The sequence below is a fragment of the Phodopus roborovskii genome, unplaced genomic scaffold (genome assembly GCF_943737965.1).
Source record: "Phodopus roborovskii unplaced genomic scaffold, PHOROB, whole genome shotgun sequence".
Taxonomy (NCBI): domain Eukaryota; kingdom Metazoa; phylum Chordata; class Mammalia; order Rodentia; family Cricetidae; genus Phodopus; species Phodopus roborovskii.
In genome coordinates, this window is record NW_026126447.1 from 16,376,582 (window position 1) to 16,400,506 (window position 23,925).

Genomic DNA, 23,925 nt, shown 5'->3' on the forward strand with positions numbered 1-23,925 from the left:
GTCATTCTGAAGCCATGCTTCTTGATACTTAATGAAATAAAGTTAAATGGGTATGAACAGTCCATGGACTTAATCATAATCACTGACTCTAACTCATACATTCAGAGTTGGGGGAAAAAAAAAGTCTTTTGTCTGCCTGGATGAAAGATACTCGTGACTATAGAACTTAAGGTGTCTATGAATGCTGGAGACAATGTGACCCTTTCCCCTTTTAAGATGTCCAAAATTAGACACATCTGTTCCTGTCACAAAGCAAAAGCCAAACTCCTAACTCCTAAATGTTGGTTCTCACCACCACACCTCTCACTGTCTCTTGCCTGTCCTGAGTTTCACATGCAGCTCAAATGGTTGCAAATACCACCTTAAATTTTTTCCCCATTAAGACATTTTTGTTTCAGGAAAGAAGACAGTTTCTCCTTGTGTTTTTATTGATTGGAATTTAAGGCTGGATTAAACATAATTTATTTTGACATTAATTAGGACAGTATATACAGCCCTGTTTTGATAACCAGAGAAAGCAAATAAAAGAATTAATAGTAAAGTCAGACAGATGATTGGAAGGATTTTTTTTTTTTTTCAATTTCAAAATTAGCTCCAAAGCTAAACATTTGCATAGCCATTCGTTTGACTAAAACTTCCTTTAAATGTGTTTCCTTTTCAGCAGGCATATGTGAAAAGTGACCTCTTACCATTTACATATCTACCCAGAAGTCATGTGATAGGCTTTTGCGTCATGCTGTCAATTATGATAACAGCCACAATAAGAATGGCCTGAGTGTTGATAGCCTGCTTCCTGGCTCTACTAAGCAGCTTTGCTGATAGTCTCCTTGTGTCCTTTTTCAATTGCTTGCTTCTATGTTCCAAGCTTTGGTTTTGTCATTTGCCAGGATAAATATTATCAGGGGATTTCACTTCAAGTTTTAGTCTAAAAAAAAAAAAATCCTACAGAGGCAATTTCTTTAAAAACTATTTTGTGTAACAGAAAACTTTGGTGTAATGAAAAGACCTTTCAAACTCTACCCAGAGAAGTGTTGAAAATATTTCAGCATAACCAGTCGATAACTGAACTTGAAATCAGTGTTGTGCAGTCACACAGGGGATGTAACTGCTGAAGCTCAAGCGCCAAAAAATCCCCGCACTATATCAAAGGTTAGGCTGGTCTGTATGGTGTGCTCTCTCATGGCTACACTTTTAGCTCCAATTTACAATAAATTTTGTGGTATTGATATATATTCCTAAAGTTTTCTGCTGTGAAAGCAATGTTTCACCGAACTGTAACTGATGATAAATAGGCTACATTATTTTTAATAATTAAACTTTCTATATAGAAAATAAGTCCTCAAAGTGGTAAACTTTTAAAGCTTAGCATATAAAGAACTGGTGTTAATTTTCTCATACTAACCATTTACATTAAAATTGTTAGACTCGATTATAAAATAATCTATATTCCTTCTAAGTAGAATCTAACATTCTGCTACATAGTTTCCGCTTTCTTTCAAGTAGATAAAATGTGGGAGGTAGGGTCCCTTCAGTGTCAACAGAAAGGCATGTGTGCAGAGCACATGAGAGCTAGGAAACAGGAAGGGAGGGCTTCATTGCTCAGGACATCTACATAGGGAAGTCAGAGAGGGAGTCCTCAGCATTTTGAAAGTGTTCCAAACCAAGACAAGGCATTTGGCAGTAGAGAGCAGAGCCCTGTTTGCTAAAGCAGGATCCCAGAGTTCTTGAAGCCACACCACACCATTTTCCAACAGAAAAGTTACGAGCAGAATGAAGCTCCTGTTGAAGTACTGGTTTGAAGATTTCTCCTAGGCCAGTGGCGAATGCATTAAGTCAGCCAATGATTTCAAAGGGATGTTAGTGCGTTGAACAATGCTCAAAACTGATAGGAGATAAAGCCAAGTCCTGATTAGCTATATGCTCTGTGTTATTACACTTCACTGAGAGGACTGTTTTTTTTTTTTTTTTTTAATGACATGTTAGAAATTGCCTTATGTGAACCTTTCTGAAATACTTTCCATAATTAAGTGACTTTATTTTCTTTAATTTAAATGCAATATGATATTTATACTTAGGTGAAATTCCAACATCAGAAAAAACACAATATTTCAGGGCAGTTAGAACTGGCATGAGTCAGGAATAATAAAAGGAGCTCACAAATGTGTGACCATTAATAACGGTGTGTAACAAGCACCTAAGCATCAAAGTATTGGCACTGCCATTCAAATTTGCTAGTGTGGGTGTACTTTAATATTTTACATTTCATTTGAGAAATGCCAGAGTGATCATGTGTTAGAAAGAGGTATAGTGAAAGCCCTTCTGTGATGTCATTTAGAAGACAGTAAAAAATATCCAATAATCTTAAATTTATTGTTAACCTTAATTTATGCAAGCTATATTAAAGTCCTTTTCTAAGGGCAAAATTAGCAAGCAACAATGCACATCAATACTTTTCATAAGCTGAAAAGATAAATCTTTATAAAGCAATCCACATGAACTGAAGAATGTACCTGGTGACAATATTTATTTTTAAGGGGTCATGTATATTAAAGGTTATGGAGGATGTTTAAAAAGCTCCTCCGGACTAAAGCCACTGCCTTTCTAATTTTGAATTTCTCCCAGCTAATATAAAATGATTGATCACTTTTATTTCATGTACCCCTTGATTTTCCTTTGCATTCATCATTGAGTGCTTTAAACCAAATGCATTTAGGAGCTGCCCTTGGAAGAGTGGTCTCTTTTAAATCTCCGTAAAGTAATGAGAGGACACAGTAAATCAATCTCATTTCTGCTGGAGGGAGAATAACCTTTCCTGAAGTCATTTAAACTATTTTGTTCTCTCTCCATTCCTGTGTAGCGACTATGCAGCTTCATCTCTACTGCTCTTAATTTGAAAAGGTAAAGATAATAGATTTGAACGGGTGCTTCACTTAAGTGATATGCTTACATCATAGGACATACATTTGTGTTATTTGCGTCATGCCTCAAAATCATAGTTCATTATGAATTTGGCAAACTGGGTTTCTTCAAATCAAAATTTCATTATATAAGAGATAAATTATCTATCTGCTCAGTATTTAAAATTTTTAACTGTGGAGTATATGGCTCTTTGCTTCCAAGGAATAATACATACCATATATTCATAAATAGCAACCACATTTGAACTCAGAAAGTATATTCACATTGTAAGTGGTCTTTACTCAACACTGACCACTTAAATAATAGATGTCAGACTATAAGAAAGTGTCCTATATATTCCTCAGATTAAAAGATACCCAGATTCCTGCCCATGTTGAGGTCCATGTTTTCATTGTGTTGAGCTTCTTGATGCATCTTTAGACAATGTTAAGAAAGAAGTAGGTTTGGTATAATTGAATTTTTGTGATTGTCATTACAGGAAACCCTGACATTAATCTTAATTGATACAAACTAAAGCTGCCCTGGGTTAGTTAGAGCAAGGAAAGAGGACAATTGCTTCTCAATGCATGGGGTTGGTTCTAATACTCTAAATGTGTTTGGCGGTTAAAGGTTAAATAATGGAGCCATGGTTTTTTAATTAAAAATTAACTAGAAATTAGAGAGGTGTCATAAAGAATAATGGCAAGTCTCATGACAAAAATATTTCTGAAAAAAATGTATACTGATTTAAAAAAAAAAACAAGTTTCCAAAACTTATAAATCCAGCATATGTTTAAAAACACAATAAACACATACATATGTTAAATATAACCATAGTTGTTATAACACACTCATATTATAGCAATTTTAGAGGTGAAAAAAGGCAACATTCCAGAGAATTATGTTGAAGCCATTGGCTGGCAAAGCCACTAATTATTATTTGGTATTTCCATAACTATATACAGATGTCTTCAGTCAGTTCTCTCGTGTTCTGTTTTGTTATTTTAACCTTGCAAAATGTCAAGTATCTTGAATGAGCTATCATCTTTATGGTTTTCTCTGAACCCTGCATGTGGTGACCTTTACTATACACAGTCTATCACCTTGGCCCATGAAAGGGAAGGCCTGAAGAACAGGAAGCCAAAGCTAGAGAAGCCATTTACAACTAAGTCAGTGGGCACAAGTAACTTCGAATGCTTGATACATACATAAACCTCATATAAACACATAGACAACTTGGTGTTTATTCCCAGCTCTGTCTTCTGTACTGTGGCTTACTTTTCTTATGTAATGTTTTACATACTGTTAACTTCAAACTGCTCTGTATTCAAACTTAAGAGCAGCAAGCATATGCCTCATAAAATACATTTCAATTCTGAATTGCTTGGAAGTATTCCTTTGACCCTATAACTAGAATCATGGGATTTCTATGTTGGTATGGTGCATGCTGTGGACTGTGGCTAATTTGTTTATGAGCCACCATTAATCCTGGCTGTAGTTTTTCACAGTTTGGGTAAACACTTCATTTGCATTAAATTTACAGCATTAATGAGATGTGAAATTTAAAATGCTACTTGAAACATAAATGATGTAAGAAGGCAGAATTCTTCCCCCTCAAAAAAAAAAAAAAAAAAAAAGTGTTTTGTTGCATCTGAAATCAGTGAACCAATTTAAATGTACTAGAAGTAGGAATAATGTTTCACCTGTGAGTTCAGCCTTGGAAGGCATCCTTCTCCTGGAGAAAAATATAAAGGAGGAGTGAAACATCTGGAGAAAACAAAATACGTATTGACTCTAGCTAGTTCTCAAACTCCTTTTCCATGTCAGTGCCTGAAAGCCACATGGGCTACTATGTCCTCACTATCCAGTAAGACAGAACAATACTGTCTGGCTGGAACACAACAGTGTCTGTGGATGGTCTCACTATGTGCTATGAAGACGGAGACGGAAGAGGCTGTGAGCCAGTTTGAGAAACTTCAGATAAGTGAGAAGCAAAGGATAAATGAGAAAAAAATTTGGAAAACAAAATGATCAATTTTGGTCTCAGAAGCCCCGTGAGCCCCATCCTGAATCCAGATCTGAGAGGCGATATGGAGAAAAGCGCCGAAGCAAAGCGTGGCTACCCCATTCCACCTGGGTGAAACGTGCCCACCTGTTGCTGATGCAGGAAGGATGGGTCTCTTGGGTTTAGTCCCACATATCGATTGGCTTGAGATGTGCCTGAGGCTGTGTAGGCTGATTAAGGAAGAACAAAAACAAAGATAAAAATTGTGAACTGTCAGAATGAACACCCTGTCCATGTATAAGAACCTAGAGAAGTAGGAGTTACTACCAAAAAGGTGTCTCCATTTCCCTTCTCTTTTGTCTGAGTGAATAGCAAATAACAGAAAAGAAATGGTCATTGAATTCAAAGTAACTGATCCCCCCCTAAAAAACAAAAACAAAAAACTCTGTGCAATGAACCACAGCCTATGCTTTGGTGTGGCTGTCCTCACTGTGTTCTGTAGCTGCAGTACTGACTAGATGCTGAGGTTCAGCTGCACTGAAGCCGTTTCTGGTAGATGCACCTTTCACCTGCATCTAAGGAATAATCAATAATGGCTGCCTGTGATTCTAAATGTGGAAATAGATGAAGTGATAATAAAGAGTGAAAGGGCTAAGCAGATACACTTGATGATGATGAGCTGAAAAAATGTTTTACTCAAATGTGTAACCCCCTCCCCCAAATCAAAAATCCACTACTACTTTTCTAAAAGAGGAGCCCGGTTGGATTACATCACATAGCTCTATCTTTTATCTAATATGGGGAATGTCCTCCAGCTTGGGAGAAACATTTTTGACAAAAAGAAAGAAAGGAAGGAAGGAAGGAAGGAAGAAAACAACAAGAGACAAAAACCCTTCACTTTCCATAAGTTTAAAACCAACTGTCAATTGCTTGTGATAGACCAGGCACGAACTGATAGTACCTACTGGGTACTTGTGTACCAGGTAGAGTAGATGCAAGGTGACAGCTCGTCACATTGCTGTGTTTTAGTTTACAATTGCTTTTTGCACATGTGCTTTTCCGGTGGAGTGAACTGCCCCAAGAAATATTCTCATTTCTAAATCTACCTTTTACAAGGAAATGAAGAATCAAGCCTATTCTCCATCTCTGGTCCAACAGAAAAACCGAGTCTGTAACATATGTTACACTACAGGGTCTGAAAAGGCTTAAAGCCATTATAATTAGTTAGGAATTCAGACAGTGACTTTAACTAGGCTAGCTTTTAAAATTATATAGTAATTTTTCATGTTCACTTTAAAAATGCATCATTTGAACTTGGGGACTTTTAGGTCATGCTTTAAAAACACTGAGGACACTCGAAAGTTATGTTCTAATTCCTGCTAAATAAGGCAAGGGTGGCCATTAGCAACCAGTGTTCCCCACCCATCACTAAACCTTGAGAATTCAATGCACAGTCTGGAAAGAGAGAAAGGAGCCTTACTCTCAGTGTGAACACCATGGCTGGGTTGCTTGTTTCTTTGTTTTCCAATCATTAAAGGGAAGCTTCCTTGGTCTCTGTTTAACTTGACTGACGTATAAATTGAACATCTAGTTCCTCATTATCAGTTGTGTTACTCAGTGTATTTATTTTATATAGAAGTGAAGAAAGGGCTAGTGAAGCCACCTTTATATATGCTAGATATTCGCTTAGAATATTTTAGAAATTTTACTAGTCATATCAGATCTCTTTTTGAACAACCCCTGCATGAGTATACAAGCAATTCATTATCAACCAGACTGAAGTCACACCTGGAAACGGGCTGTGCTTATCTGGACTGGATCCTCTTCTAAATTTGATGTATGGTGTCAGCATAAAGTAAGCACTAGAAGTTCCTGAAACTTTGGTTTTGATCATTTATCCTGGGTAGTCTTTTGACTACCTTTTAAAATCATATTTTATATGATTTTACTCAAACTATGTCTTGTTTCAAAGATGCTGTGATGCTCATTTTAAAAGCATGCACATAGTGTCTCCATGATTGTGATGTACACAGGAAACATCGAGAAGAGTCTCACCCATCTTTGCATCCAAGGAAGTGCTCACTGGGATAGAACTATTTGCCAGTAAGCTAATTACCAAGCATTGCCTGTTAGTGATGCACATTCTAAGCCTATCTGGGGTTACTAGTTTGTAGGGCTCATGAATTCTGATAAACAAATGCTGAGTATTCACTGTATCCGTAAGGTATTGTCCACCTTCTCTTAGAAAAGTTTCTTTCAATGTTTATAGAAATCATAAAAAAAACAAAAACAAAAAACAAAAACAGAATGTTTTTCCAATGGCTGAGAGAGACTGAAAACCAACTATATCTCTGATGGTGTAATTCCACAAGGGAGTTTCCAGAGAACAAGGGATTTCCTTGCTCTCTGCAAGAAAAAAAAAAATACCCATCAGAATATAAGAAATGCACCACGGCGAGGGAACATGCTAGTGCCTCCCAGGTGAAACTTCATCAGTGGCCCATCTGTGTACATCAGTGCCCTCTAAGAGCTGGTAGTTCGGGTGAAGCCAACTGAAAATGTATTCCTTATCTAATTCTGAATGGAGGAATCATTTGGCTTACTAATGTGTGCTACACAGAATACTACCTACAGCTGACGTTTATAATGGTAGAGCCATGCTAATAAGCAGAGTGTCTGACTGTAATGTGATAGCCAAAACAGCTGAGTGATTAAAGAAAAAGTTGTATATAATGAAAGTGTAGGTACCTTACATGTACTTAAGCCTATGCTTCCCAGTGTCTTTGCCTGCACAGCACAATGGGTGGCTGCCTCTCATAATGACAAAACCTACAATGAGGTAAACATGTAATTATCTTGCAGGGGCACTGATTCCATTCACTTGGGGGAGGGGTTTGATTTTTAGAAATGCCCCAATAAGTAATAATTATCTAATCTCTCTTCTGGTGATATAAAACCTTTGTCTACTGTGTTGTGTTATCAGTGTAATTTCATTGTCTACCTTGAACAAGCAGGCATGGGTTTTTTATTGTGGCCGCTTTCTAAAAAAAAAAAAAAAAAAAAAAAAAAGCATACTTCTCCCTTGTCAAAAATGATGTGCTAATGGAAATTTGATAAGAGAGAGCATGTGACAGCTGGGCCACACACATGCCTGCTAGCTCCACTTAAATGAGAAATCTCCATCTGCTCAGGTAGCAGGAAAAGTCCCCGTATTTTCCACCTTGGATCCATACATCCAATGGTGCCTTCTTCGATGGACATTTCTCATTTCCTACAGAAATACTTACTGGTTGCTGTAGGTGAAGCTGCCTCACCTTCAGTGGATGTAGTGATGGGTTTAGTATCTGTCATGGTCAGGGTCACAGGTCGCACTGCACTGGGATGGGGAGAGGGTGCCAAGACAGGAGTGAAATGGCCAGGCACTTTCCCTACTACTTGACCACTGCTGTTAGGCTACAAAACAAAAACAGAATGCCGGGTGAAGCAATCCAAAAGGCAGTCATCCTGTCCAACCACTCCACTCAGCACACGCACGTGGATTCTTCACAGGGTGGAGAGCCGGCATGGGGCCCTCTCAAGTCCGAGCTGGGGGCCAATCAATGGTTACTGGAAAGAAGCAGGAGCGACAGTATTTAAAGGAAGGTTTTGAAAATTAATACACTTTGCACAGGTGATTTCCTCTTTACAGCACCCCTAGAAGTTCAGTCCACCTGACCCTCTCGTGTAGTGGCCAGAAAACTCACATGGAGGGAAGCCGATGCCTAGCTAAAGCTAAAGTGAAATTCCTTTCTGAACGCTTGATAGGAAGACCCCAGCCACCCTATACTATGCTCCTCATTCTCAGTTTATCTCTCTGTACAATATTTTCCTACTAAACAATGGTATCACTGACGTAGGGATACAAGAATGTCAAGGGTAGGAAACATATCCAACACTATACAGTTTCCTTAATTTCCAGTTGACAATTCATTCTTCTGCATATAAAACTCTCACTTTTTCTCACACACAGGTATTTCAGACACACATATCAAGTAATTTAGACTCTAAGGTATCTGATCCACTTTCAACGATTTCCTAACACAAGCAGATAGAATGAGATCAGACACACCTAAGATTCCCAATGCACACAGAGCCATAAACTGCAGAAGTCATACATTAGGCTTAGGAATAAAACATCCCCCAAAGAAAATGGATACGATGCACTGAAGTGGACATGAGGACCATAAAATGCACAGTGCTGTTTGCCAGCCTTCCATCACTGTGCATGAAGAGGTGTGTAGTTTTTTATGAGAATTAATGAAGAAAACCCCATGCCCAGTTTCAGAAAAGATGTCATTACTTGAGTTTTGGCCACTCGATAGAAAAATAGTTACTGTGGTAGGAGACAAAAACCTAAGGATACACTGTCCAAACAATGTCTGAAATATATTATGCCAGGTAGAGAATGCTATTTTGGATTACACTCATGGAACAATTCTTCACTGCATGGTCTGCCTAATAATTTTCTGGGAAGTATTCTCCACAAATGTATGATCTTTTTATTCCCAACTTCCCAATGATCTATTTATTCTCAACTTCCCACAGTAATCAATGAAACAATATATACCTAAATACTCACACATGAATTATAACTGGATTTTTCTTTAGAGAAAAGTAGCTAATAGCCCTTAAACATTTTGACTTAGAGCCATGGATTGAGCCTTTGGGTGGGTTACACAGAGCCCACTTCCTCTATTTTAAGTTTTAAAATTGATTTTGAATATCTTACCTAATCATCATGGATAATTGTAAATATTTAATTTTTATATCAGGAAAATAAACTGGAGTTTTCCTTAACGGAAACCTATAGGAGAATTATATCTTTAAACCAATTTTATTCAAAATAGCTCACTGACTAGAAGGATTGTCTCACTGTAATTGGTGCAGCAGTAATGGAATTAATCTCCACATTGCTGTGGGGAGGAGAAAGCATCTCAGTTTTAAGAATCCAGATCAGCATGGTGCTGGATGAGATTGGGAAGCAGCAGCCAGGACTGCAGGGCTTGGGGACCAGTACTCATTCCCATCTCCAGCACTGGAAGATGCAGAACAACAGTCCTATTCTGAAATGCAAATTAACTGGCTTAGAGTTTGGAACTAAACATCAAAGCAGATATAATGTTCTCCCCCAAAATACATTTTTACCATTCACCATAAAGACATTTTTCTTTCTAAGTCAGTGGTAGTTTGTTTCTTAAAAATAGACATTATCAACTTCTGGCTATGGGAACATTGTAAATGACAGCTTTTTGTATGTCTTGAAAAGAAGATAGCTCTCAGTTTTTGTGCTGGTGGTACAGTCAAATGCAAAAGTGTTTCTGCATAATGTTCACCAAAAGAGTGCATACCTACCTGAAGCAGGAGTCAAATGGCAAGAACCTCAAGGAAATGGTGCCACAGAAGGTAAGTGTATGCAGTGCACACGGTGTCTACAGGAATTGAATGACTACGAATGGACAGCTGTTCTCCCATACAAAAGTAGGAAAAAGGACAAACGAGAGCACGCAAGTCCATTGCAGACTTTTCTAAAACACCAGGGCCAAAGGAAGGTTTCACTCCACTTTTCCACCAGTTCAGACAAGTGAAGCTATGTTCTAAAGCATCTACCTTTCCAGCTGCTGGTGGACACAGAGAGGAGCGTCTTGTCTGAAGTTGAACAGCACTGGCAATGGACTATGCTATTTACTACATTCCTTACAGTATATAAAACTCTTAAATTTTCTTTTTGATTTTAGCTTTCAACTAAGATGGAAGTAGGGGGCTTCTCTAGAAGATGGACTTTCACTTTGAAAACACAGAAAAACTGTGACAAAAGAGGCATATTATCACCTAATACACACTTTTAACATAAAGAAATCGAAATATATGTAAAACAAGCACTGAATAATTAAAGAAATGCATAACACTAAGGGCCTGATTTTAATTTGCATAATTTCCCCTTTAACAGTGCCTAATTAAGACATCAGTTTTTTTTTTTTTTTAAATCCAATAGAACTCTAAGATTTTCCACACTGAATTAACGTTAAGGACTTTTAATGGATGTCTTAATTAGACTTTGTTATTCATGGAAATTCTACACAAATTAAAATCAGACCTTGTGTGCACTGTTCCCAGATGAGTCTAGCAAAAATACTCTATGGAACAGAGACTTTTGAATCCATACTGTGAGCGCAAATTTCATTTCTAAACTGGTATTCTAAGATCTTACTCATTACTTGGTCGTCTTTAGTCTCATCATTACATCACATGAACATTTTTTTTCTAAATACAAATAGATGTTCAACTTAGTTTTATACAGTAGTTAGTAAACTAAAAGCAAAGGTAGTTTCTAAACCACACAAAAGGTAAAGTATATTATGTTTAAAATAAAACACCCAGGAAGGACCATCCTTCATTTAACAAACTAACACAAAAGTGCCCCCCCCAACTTTATAATTGATACACATATACTCATGTACTCTAATTTTAGTACAACTTTACAGTGGAATCATAAAACATTATATAAATTTCCCCAAAATCTTAAAAGTTGTTAGAAGTGGACAGGAATTTTTGAAATAAGACAGCAAAGTCTGATACTAGACCATAAGATCAAAATTACATTAAAGACTTGGATACTAGAACTACTGTTAGACACATTAGTGATACAAAGACTATCTAGTTGGCTGTGCAAAATACTCCTGTGAGAAATTCCTATGCAGTGACCTATCACCAGAAAAAAAAATATTCATCTAGAATGAGAAATGCACAAGAGGTACTATGTTCATACAACGAATCCCTAAAACCTCTGCATGATGCTGAGAGAGACTAAGATAAATAATGATAGATAGATAGATAGATAGATAGATAGATAGATAGATAGATAGATAGATAGATGATAGATAATAGATAGATAGATGATAGATAGATGATTGATTGATAGGTAGATAGATAGATAGATGGACGGGTGGATAGGTAAAGAGAGACAGAGAGAGAGAGAGAGAGAGAGAGAGAGAGAGAGAGAGCTAGAAATGCCACTCATTATTAAATGTAAATCATGTCTCTGAGAAGCTTCAGGAGTCATCAAAGGTTGCTGAAAATGTTTACATTACCAAAGCTGGCTTTAATGCCAAATAGCTGGCCTATAAATACAGCTGTAAGTTCTTTTGTGAGTGTTTATTTTAGCACATACCTTGCTCCTGCCTGAAATAAGCACTTTGTCTCTAGGTTAAACCAGGTATTTCAGAGCTGTCTTGGCAATGAACATTCTGCATACACTTTCTTTCAATCAATGAAAATCCAATAACATTAAACCCAAAACAACTTCTTAAATGTATCCCTTTGGGGCAACATACTTCCTACCTGTCATTCAGCCACCTTTAAATAAAAATAAAAATAAAAAACCCTTATTGAGTCACCAAGAAACTTTCTGGGGAAGAATTGCAAAGCTTAATGTTCAAGGTATACTTTCTGACTAACCTTGTGTCTTAGAACTAGGCCTGTCCCATGCCCCTCAGGCTCTATGTTTACTTGTTTTCTCTTGTTTTTACCTGGCTGGTTTGAGGACTGGATGGGTCATAAGAAGGGACATAGTTCTTCAGAGTATCCTGAGGATTCAGATGAGGAGGATATCTGATTGTTGGATGAGAAAAGTAGCTTGATGGGGCTGGAGGAAGGATTGCTTGCGTTGGAAATGGCAACGGTGAGGGTGGAGGTGGAGTTCGAGTTGAGATGACTGCAGAACACATAAAAAAAAAAAAAAAAAAAAAAAAAAAAAAAAAAAACAACAAAACACAAAGACTGGCTGGTCAGAAGATTGCCTTCCTGCTGCACTCATTCCCAGTGCTATAAATAATGAAGCCTGTTTATTCACTCATTTCCATAATTAAATAAACCGCCTTTCATTTTGTTTTCCCAATGCTAGCACCACTATGAACATATAGACATAACTGCACCCTCCACAACAAACCCATCTTTCCTTCCAGACCCAAGAAAATTTTTTTCAAAAGCCCACTTATACAGCTTATAGTAGAACTAGACAAAACATTTCTTTGAGTAAGTTCCTTTCCATTCAAGATATACTCTTCAATTACAAGTCTTTGTCTCCCTAAATCCAGACCAGGCTACAGCATTGATTAGAAAGAAAGAGCCCTACAAATTTTCTACTACAACTCAAAATAGAAATGCAACTCAATTTCAAATAAATCATTTCCCTATACAATCTAGTTGACAGTTTGTTTAAAATGAAAGCCAACAATTAACAGATCAAAATGTCAGGTCATGAATAATGATCTGCTCGCTCTGTAAATACTCTTGAACATGGGACCAGACTCTTCCTCACAATGAAGATGATTCCTTTCAAAATCAAAAGATCTTTATCCTATGGCTAATTTTATTCTGACTCCAGCTGTTACTATACTGAAGCTCAAAAGTATTGTTGAGGTAAGATCAAGAATAAAACTCACAAGAATGTTAATTTAAGTTTTTGTATAGGTAAACATATAAATTTACCCATATGTTTTACAATATGTTCTACTGACAGAGGGAAGTACTATATGTGTTGTAGATAATGTTCAATGATAGCTTTCTATAATAGTATGGTCATAATATTTAGTTTGGAAAAATAATTTTAAAATCTTAAACATGAAGAATATATTTTAGCTATTATCTCTATAAAGTTGTTGGTGATAATTATAGAATTACTAAGACAACAAATACATAGGAGTAAATATTAAATCTCTATTGCTTTGATATTTTGATCCAAGTCATATGAAAATACAAATGATGTTCCATGTGTTTAAGAAACAATGTGACAACTAAGTCTCTTCATGACTACAAGTGAAGATTGTCTGTAATGATCATCTTCAACTTTGTAATTATGAGAAAAAGAGAGAGGGGAGAGGAAGGGAGCCCTAAGAGACATTGTTATTTTTTTTTTTTCAAAGAAAGCACTCAGGATATAAAAACATAGAAGTGCATACTGAAGAACTACACATTTACTTTGACAAATCTAGGAAACTGGTCCTCAGGTTCTTCAGAGGCATAGCAATAGAATAATTGTTTAAATTTTTTCCCTAAGTAATCCTTCCACCAGACACACTGGAGAATAGCTGTACATTTTTTTTACAACAGATGTTCTGCAAGTATTTCTCTAAGTTGTACACTCACTTGAAGCATAATTTAAGGAAATGCAGGTGTTTATTGAAAATCGGGCATCTTTTTAACTTAATGTCTAAGGTTTTTGTTTTGTTTTGCTTTTTTAAACCCTGGGCCAGGACCAAGTGCTTTCTACTAATGAACTACACCCAAAGTCATATGTGATTAAGTGATCTTAATCTCAGGCCAGTTTAACTATGGATTTTGCTCACATGTGTATGTAAACCCTTGAAATATACAGGCGGCTCGATCTGTGCCTCGGGGCTTGAGAACTCATTGGTCCCAACAATTTTGGAAAAAAAAAAAAAAAAAGTCTCTTTGCAGTAGAACCAGCATAATACAAGTTTGAACTGAAATCTTTGGCTAGTTCAGGAACCGCAATAGACTCAAAATAAGCAGATAGGATTTTATATTTCAAAATGAAAGTAAAAATGACTACCTTATCAACAAAAGATATTCTAATCCTTTGAGAAGAATAAAAAAGCCAATTACACAACAGAAATGTTTTCATTCACTTTAAGAGAAAACATACATGTGTATTTTTTGCTTGCATTATTGCAAATTCTTCCTAATTGTCTTTCTTCCTCTAGTCTGGATCCTTCCAGAACTACATTTATAGTTCTGTACCAATGATTTTTAAAAAATACCATTGCATTTGTGTAATATCTCTGCTAAAATATCTGTTAATTGATTTCCTATTGTCTCTATAATAGAGTCCCAGCAATTTCACAGATATGTGTGGTTTCTCCTGTGTTTCAGGCATTGGCCATTCGAGAATTTTTGGGTCCTCAGTCACATGGTAATTACTTGCTGCTGTGAACATACTATATTGGAACCTATTATTGCCTTTGTCTGAAACAGGCATCTTGCTGGCTTGCTGTTGCTTCTTTGGGCTAATCCACCCTCAAAACTTAGATCAAAACCTATTTCTTCCAGGCATAGATACTTCCACCAATGCCCAGTCTTCTTGAAATTATATACTTGTTCAGGGATGGATCCAATGACCCCTACTGTATTATTAGTGCTTTAAGAACAAAATCTTTTGCCTTGACCAAGGTTCCTATCACAGGTAGGTACCTATTAAATATACTAATTGTACATATGACTGGTATTTTAGATATTTAAGTATTTGGCAGAAAACTAAAATGTAAAACTTATTATAGTAGCTTCATGTTTTATTATATAAAATACTACTTAATTATTTAAACTATTAAAGTATGAATTCTTAATCAGGTATCATAATATAGATGCCATGATCTGGAAATTAATTGTCGCCAAATAGGGAACACCTATGAAATGGTTACTGATTTTTTCCCACTTAGCTCAAAAGATAAAACAATTAAAATGAAAATTCTTATACTATTCTCTAAATTGTATAATCCTACCTGTTTCATAATTTCATTAGTGATAACAACTAAAACCATGTATTTTTAAATAAAGCAACAATAAACCTCATGTTACTACTTATGAGTGAAGATTTAAAAACTAGATATAATAGGATAAGGAATATCTAGCTACAAATTAAAAGCAGTAAGAATATAATTATAAATAGAGAAATATATAAAACTATCAAACCATTACTCTCTAGGAGGTTTTAAAGTAATAGGTACCCAGTATTCAGTACTGATTACTAATTGTATATAGGTTTTGATTTTTCAAAGTTGTACTATTGTTACACTAAAATATAAATATGAATATTCTTTCTTAATTAAGCTATTAGACATATCATTTGTCCTAGACAGAAATATTTATGCATGTAGAACAGGTATCATGTATTTTCATACTAATTTTACTCCCAAGTAAGTAACTATTTATTTATGGACAGAATATATCATCCATAGACATAGTGTTTATATTCTTAGTTCCTATTAAAAAAAAAAACAAAAAAACCTAAACTCATGAATATACTTGGAATTCCATCTTCTTCTAGCAGCACATATAAAACTAGGGCCAATTTGTGGTTAAAGTTAAGATAAATATATACTTCATTTTTGAAAGTTTTAGTAATTAAAATTTTTAATTTTCAAATGTAAGCATGTTAAATTATATAATCTTAAATATTTTCTCACAAACTGATAAGAAGAAATATTTTGTCCATTAGCAACCCTCCCTTTTGGGTGGACAGGATATAGTCACCATGGCAACGATAATAAACTTCCCCTCCACACTTAAGTGTTTGCATGCAGAAAAGAGCCTTTCCTCTCAGCTTGAAACTCCTTACCACTGTGTGCAACTCCAGGTATTCCGGGATGATGGTGCTGGGGGAAAGTGCTCAATCTTGGGGAAGAATCCTGTGGAGATGTAGAGCTAAATAGTGGCTTCTCAGGCTTCTTCATTGTAGTTGGAGAAGACATATCTGCAAAAAAAGAGGGGGGGGGGAAGGGACATATTCAAGTTGCTTGGCCTTCTTAAGCAATGAGGTTCATGTCAACATAATAGATCTAGTTTCCCAATACTCTGGGATTCTTTTGCTTTCGCTCATTAAAAAAGAAAGAAAAACAAGAAAGAAAAGAAAGAAAAAAAAATCTACACACGAAGTCCAAGACCCAGCCATTCTAGTGTTCTAAAGTATCTTTTAGAAACATTCTCCACTGAAGTTAACCCAAATTATTAAAGAAACCCAGAAGATCTGAAAATCCACAGGCTGTAGCCCAGAACTGACTGGCTTCTTTGATTTCTTTCTTCCTTCCTTCCTTCCTTCCTTCCTTCCTTCCTTCCTTCCTTCCTTTCTTTCTTTGTTTTTTATCATTAGCATTATTTGTAATAGCAAGAACCTGGAAGCAACCTAGATGCCCCTCAGCTGAAGATTGTATAAAGAAGATGTGGCACATCTACACAATGGAATACTACTCTGCAGTATTCTAAGAGATTTATATAAAGTCCCTCACAGAAGGGGAAGGGACAAGTCCCCCAGAGCACATGGAAAGTGTGGGAGGGGCAGTGAATGGAGAGAGAAGTAGGAGAAAGAGAAGGGGAGGAGAGGAAAGCACGTGTGACTGGGACTTCTTTGATTTCTATAATTGGGCACTATATTTTGGGTTGATATATGCATCGTGAAAACAAACTAGGGGATGACTGGGTGCCAGTGGATGAACAGCAATCACTGACTTAACATCTCTTATGGAAAACTTACTTTCTGGTTTGGCAAAAACAGATAAAAAATATATCCCTTAACGTATTCACTCTACAAGTATATATCAGGTTCCTCTATTTTCTGGGTAAATAGGGGTGTTAAGATAAATAAAAAGCAATCTCTGCCTTAGGGACACTGGCTGTCCCTAAGAGGGAAATGCTGTGAAAAGAGTTGTCACTAGTGGAGAGGAAGACACCGTGGCATTTGGTGTTGTGTTCCCAGCCTCTGTGTGCAGAGGTCTGCTTTCCTCTGCCTGACCAGATTAAGGAAAACAGCCCTCAAGTAGTGCCATTTTCAAAATGTACATAAGGATAACAGGTCTACCAAAAAAAAAAAGTATTCAAAAGTGTTGGGACAATGTGAAATGCTTTAATAGTTCATGTGATCTATGAAGAAGGTAGATAAACAATTAGAAGGACACACATGAGCAAAGTCTTGATTTGAAGTACTCATGTCTGAATTCTATGGAGGGGCAACATATGACCAGTTTAGATAGAGCACGCCCTTGAGAAATTAAGTGGAGGGTGGGATATCTACAATAGACTCACTATGAAGGCCCAATTAAAAAGACACATGATTCACCATTAATATATTCACCTCACAAGAATAGATTAGATGCCTCATTTATACCAGAAATGACACCAGTTTTGGGGATAAAACTGTAAACTAGATTTTCTCCCTGATTCTATAAAGCTAAAGATCTAGCAAGGGAATATAAAGAAGGTAAAAAAAGAAGAATTATAAAATACTGTAAACCATGCCTTGAAAGAAGTATTCATGGCTTTATCCATCTATTCCAGGAATAGTTTAACACCGCCAAACTACAGACAGTGAGAGACTGAAATAAAGGTGGGACAGACTAATGCAACAGATAAGTGAACAGAATTAATGCAGGTGAATTAATGGCTGTTGTGAAAGGTCATTATCTTGGGTCAGTATGAGATTTCATCACGCAACATGTCTGACCAGAATATCCAGCAGGCACCTCTGATTGGTGAAGAAGATGACTCAGGATTTAACATCTCAAGAGATGCTCATTTTTATGGAGGCTTATAAATTTATATTAAAATGCTCTAACAATAACACAACCTATAAAATTTATATCTTATCATCAAAAATTGTAAATGTGTAGACAGAATAATAATGGATTTCTTGTGCCCAGCAGCCAACTTCAGCCATTACCCACTCAGACTCTTTACGCACATTTCTGCATTACTTTTGAAGCAAATTTCTTGTTATGTAATTTCACCTCTAATTTTTCTGTGAGCATATTTAGAAGAAAAGGATTCTATCTGTTCAAAGAAAACCACTAAAACTTTAGCACAAACATTAAAAAATATGATCTGCATTTTTATTCACAATGTTCTGAAATAAGAAAAAGGCCTCCCAGTGTTATTAATGTGAGAGACCAGTTACCATTTGCTTGTTACCATTTGAAAAACTACCTGAGTTCTGCTAACGGCATGCAATAAAATTGATGTGTGTTTTGAGCACGCTGGTACTTAAGGGATGTATGTGCTACTGAACATAGTAGACAGCAGAAGGCAGAAGCCACACCTCTAACAAATGGGTGGCCACTGATCTATTAGATTTCAGTTTCTTACATAGTTCTCAAGAAGAGAAAAAGAAAAGAAAGTTGTTCATGAAGTCACAATAATTAAGGCTACCACAAAGGGGTGAAGGGCAGAATTTAAGCACAAGGTTAAAAAAAATGAAATAGGAAAAGGAAGCTCATCTTGGCTGTTCATCTTCAAAATATCAAAGATAATACCAAGCTTCACCAAGAACTATCTGCCATTAAATGAAATTATTCAGTATTAGGTCTTCCCTGGTGGAAGCTGACTTAGATCTGTTGTTAAAAGAGAAGCCTCCACTTCACTCCTTATGATAGACATTACAGCATTTTCAATTCAAAATGTCTTAAATTTTTTCAATGATTGACTCGTTTATGTGTATGAACATTTTGCCTGCATGTACGTATGTATGTACATGCCATATGTATTCTAGTGGACTGTGCAGGTCAGGAGAGGGCACTGGATCCTGGAAACTGGAGTTACAGATGCTAGCAAGCACCATGTGAGTGCTGGGAACTGAATCCCCGTCCTCTGCAAGCACAAGTGTGCACAACAGCTTAGCCATCACTCCAGCCCCTGCTTCAAACTGTCAATGATCAGTGGTTTTTAAAAAGATGGCAACTTCATATTGACTTTTACATTTACTCCTGCCTACTGGTAAATTAAAAAAATAAACTGGTCTTCCACATCTTCTTAGAATGGGCAGTAAAGTGTCACATACATCGTGGTACATCATGGAGAAGGGTGACACTCACCGTGCACTCAAAAGGAGAGCACAGTCCTCCTGCTGCCATCACCTGCAAAGAACAATAATGCTGATGGGGGTTGCTGGAGGCACACGGTAGGATCGGACAGTGTGGGGACTGGGACTGACATGTAAAACAAGCTTGTTTCAAATTTGAATAAATAAATAAATAAATAAATAAATAAATAAATAAATAAATAAAAAGAACAAAAGTGCAAAAACTACCACAGCCATCAAAATGCTCACAGCCAAACTCATTGGAGCCTCTTTCCTTAAAGGAAAAGTCAAGTGTTATTTGTGTAAAAGTCCAAGGTTATGAGTGATTTTTGTCACTTTTAATTTACATAATTAAAATTTTTCCCAGTCAAAATAATACCCTTAGCTTTTGTGAGTTGTGGCTAGATATCTACTTCAGGGTGGAGGTGCTCTTTTAGATGTGCGTCTAATAATAGCAGTATTTCCATATGCAGGACACAGGATTACAGTGAAGATACAGCAGAAACGGTGTGATGCGGGATGCCCACAAGGTGACAAGGACTACAAGCGATCTCCTATTTATTTAATAATGAAATAACTCAGAATAAAAACGAGAATGGTAGCATGAAACCTGGCAAAGCAGAAGGGTTGACTTTAGAAAGAGCAGGAGAGTAGGAGAATGCAGCTTCATTTCTTTGTCCTCCCATTAAGTGAAATTAATTCTAGGACCATTAATCAATACAGAAATACTGCTACGTGGCATGAAAAGGGCACTATGCTAAGCACTCAGAGACACAAAAGTGAATTCCTCTCAAAGGAAAACACAACTCTATGGACTGAGGGGAAATAAAAAGGCAATTATGCAGGGAACTCAGGGCTAAGTTTCTAGACATTACATTTTAACCACGAATCAAACTTGTATTGTTTTTATCTTAATTTTATTTTGAAAGTCTATAGTCTAATAGACTTCCAACCTAAGAATGACATCATTGCTATTTTTAATGCACTCATATACTATTTTAAAAAAATGTTTAGGAACTGAAAATATAGACAAGATGGCTTCTGGTGGCCTTTTGGTTAAGAAAAACAAATGTTGAGCTTTTTGCAACCTGTTCCTCAATAAGGAAGAATAATACATAATAAAGATTAAATTGAAAATTAGTTGAATAACAAAGCTGGGCATTGTATAAATATATAATAAGTTGAATGATAATACATACATAATAAAGGGTAAGTTGAATAATACATAAGATAAGGTCATTGAAGAGAAAGAAAGACAATAAGACAAGAAGTAGCTGGTACTTCTTCTGGAAGAAGAGAGCAGGAATAGCTCACTACTGGTGAGAAAACAGCAAAAGCCAGGAGTCCTTAATGTTAATACAAGATGTTAGTTTCATCTATGAAAATGTCATTTATAAGTGAAATCATTTGACGTTGGAAAACTGTCAAAATTTGATCATCTTTCTATCATTTCCCAGTTTATATATATTTTTTCATTTATTTAATTGCTTTGTATAGACAGGGTCTAGCTATGTAGTCCAGGCTGGTCTTGAACTCAGAATCCTTCTGGCTCAACCTCCCAAGGGTTGAGATCCCACACATACACAAGCATAATTTCCACAAGACCTTTACCTTGGTCCCTATCCGAATCAAGAATTTTAGAAGTGTACTTGAGGAGGGAATGTGCTTCCACCCTTCTGTCTACTAATGCACACCATTTTCTCCACTTGTGAATTTTTACTTACACCACACTTTGTCTACCCTAATTCCACCAGGGAAACTTTTGAGGTCTATGGCCAGCAACATGGCTCAGCAGGCACAGGCACATTTACCAACCTTGGTGATCTGAATCTGATCCCCAGAACTCTCACAGTTGGAGAGAACTGGCCCCTGTAGGTTTTCCTCTGACCATATGTGCAGACTAAGGTTTGCACATATACACACAAGCATGTGTGTACACAACACAACACAATAAGTAAATAAATGGAAGATAATTTGAGATATAGATTTCGTTAGCAATCTTAAACTTAAATCTTATAATACTTGATGACCTATTCATTTTTCATGTGTTCCAGCATATATACATACATACATGATGTAGAGGATGGAATGTCACACTACATAGGAACAAAATGAGTATACAAAAAAAAATTACAGGATTAAAAGAAAAGTTGGAAAAGGTACTGTGTCTGGGTAGCACATTTTCAGATCTCTTATATGTGAAATAACCAGAGTGATGGGATGTTAACTTGTAGTACAATGAGCAAAATTAATCCCAGATGGTTAACTTCAAATGCACATTCCGTAAACCATAAGAATATATTATGTGAAAGAAAAATCCATTTTCATTTTCAATAAGAGAGAAATGAGGTTTATAATGGAAAATTATTTAACAACAAAAGAGTAATTGAATGGAAACCAAGGGGAGATATCAAAGCCAACCACTGAACACCCAAAAAGTATGAGGGGGTTTGGACTGCATGCTAAGTTCAAGGTGCTGAGCAAGACCTGCTAGCCCTGTGCTGGTGAGGTTCACAATCCAACTAAAGGGGCAGATGTGAAAGACAAAACTTCATTAACTAATTACAACATTGGTAAGATTGGATTATACCAAGGATTCTTCTTCATGGCAAAAGAACAGTGAGGCCAAGTCTTCAAGAAGAATTGTTGGTGTTGAAGGCACTACTTGCTGCCACACCTGTGCTGATTCATAATTGGACATTAGCCCTGGCTTTAGAACAAATTATATAGTGAATTATAAAGTTAAAATAACTCCCCCTCCAAAAAAAATTGAATAAACTACTGATAAAAGTTCACGGAGACTTTAGCCTATCTTTAAGCAAGTATTTTGCAAACCGAGTTATAATTTTTACTAGCTATACTGTGAAGTTTTGGCATGTAGCATGTATACATCCTAAGCCCCGATGTGTCCTTCGTTTCACAGCATCACTTCAAAGAGATAAAAGATTAAGCAAATAAGGAGTTAGACCAACTCATCTCCCAACAAGGCAATTTCTGCTACAAAAGGAGAGAGCTGTAGTCAACTGCAGCGTTATGTACTCTGCTCGCCAGTCAACGGCGTCGGCAGCTTGCACAAATGGCGTTCCAGATGTATATCTGTTCAAGTCAGCCCAAGGCAACAATTTTGATCGATTCTAATGTGATAAAATGCTGCGGGGAAAGTGTGCAGAAATGTGTTTACGTCAGCCCTTAATTAAACTGTTGTTCTCGTCCAGAGAACCTTAGGAAACACTAATGAGACATGAGTTTTGGCAATTTCTTCATCAAAGCAAAGACCCCCTTCCTCGGTCTGTAGCAGCCTGTCATTTATGTTGCTCCCGGGATAAATGTCACATGGTACTCCAATCACTTAGCCACCTGTTAGCAGAGCTTCACTAAAGTCAGCTTGTGATCTAGGACAAGCTTGAACAGCCACCTTTAACACCTGCCTGCCGGGGACACCTGCCCTTTTTTCACATGTTCTGAAGCAATATGTTGGCTTCTCCAAAATGGTCAAGTACACTGTTTACCAACCACATTTCTATAGCCTACCTAGGAAACAAACCATTTTCTTTTCGAAGAAAATTTTTATTCTTCTTTCCTTTAACACATTGTATTTGTGACTATTTCAAATTATGTAAAAGCACACAAGAATCCCTAACTTTCTGGAAGCTGTTATTTTTTTTTTAAGCTTACTATGACACTAAATTATAACATAGGAATGGCTGAGCCAGTTCTACAGCTTAGGAAAACATATATATATATATATATATATATATATATATATATATATATATATATGTAATTAACAAAGAAGCAATTGCACTGAGATGTTTTAACAGTTTGACTATTTTACATATTCTCAGCTGTCTTCTTTGCTTAGCTGTTAGACTCATAAACAAGATTATGTGAACTTTATACATACAAGTCAACATTGGCTATCTTCTCATTTGCTACTATTGAATGCTAATGTATGTTTTACTTTTGTGCTTAAAAAGCTATAATCATGGTTTAAGTCATCTTTGTTTTTACCTTACTAAGCTGTTGAACATTTTAAAGCATCCCCCCCCCCACACACACACTTTTTTTTTTTTCCAGAAGAAAATAGAGATACAGTGCAAAAACAGCTGGGAAACTTCTGTGAACTTTGACCCTTTGGTATGCTGCAGACCAGAGAAACACATCTCATATGTGGGAATATTTAACTCAAAGACAGTAGACTGACTGGAGTTTAACAAGATCATATTACAGTAACATCTTACTATGCTGTTAGTCCCACGGAGTTCTTTTATTTTCTTTTAGACTTTCATAGGTTTCAGAGTTTTATACATTAAAAACAAACTTATAGATTTACACAAACTGTGGTGGACATTGAAAAATCTCTTCAGAGACCAAACTCAGTTTTGGAGGAAGGCAAAGGTGA

General features: G+C 36.4%; 1 protein-coding gene across 9 annotated transcripts in view; it reads right to left on the reverse strand.

The window, feature by feature from the left end:
• The window catches only part of Nfib (nuclear factor I B), a 398,396-nt gene that overhangs the window by 18,915 nt on the left and 355,556 nt on the right, over positions 1-23,925 (reverse strand). For 3 of the 9 annotated variants that reach the window (XM_051188111.1, XM_051188106.1, XM_051188108.1), the window contains exons 7-10: positions 16,296-16,430; positions 12,469-12,653; positions 8,218-8,356; positions 5,051-5,133 (exon numbers count right to left, since the gene is read on the reverse strand). In XM_051188111.1, coding sequence (XP_051044068.1) covers positions 5,051-5,133; positions 8,218-8,356; positions 12,469-12,653; positions 16,296-16,430 — 542 coding nt within the window. Of the gene's footprint in view, positions 1-5,050; positions 5,134-8,190; positions 8,357-12,468; positions 12,654-16,295; positions 16,431-23,925 lie in introns of all 9 variants that reach the window. The other 6 variants (XM_051188110.1, XM_051188105.1, XM_051188107.1 and 3 more) reach the window with 2 other exon arrangements.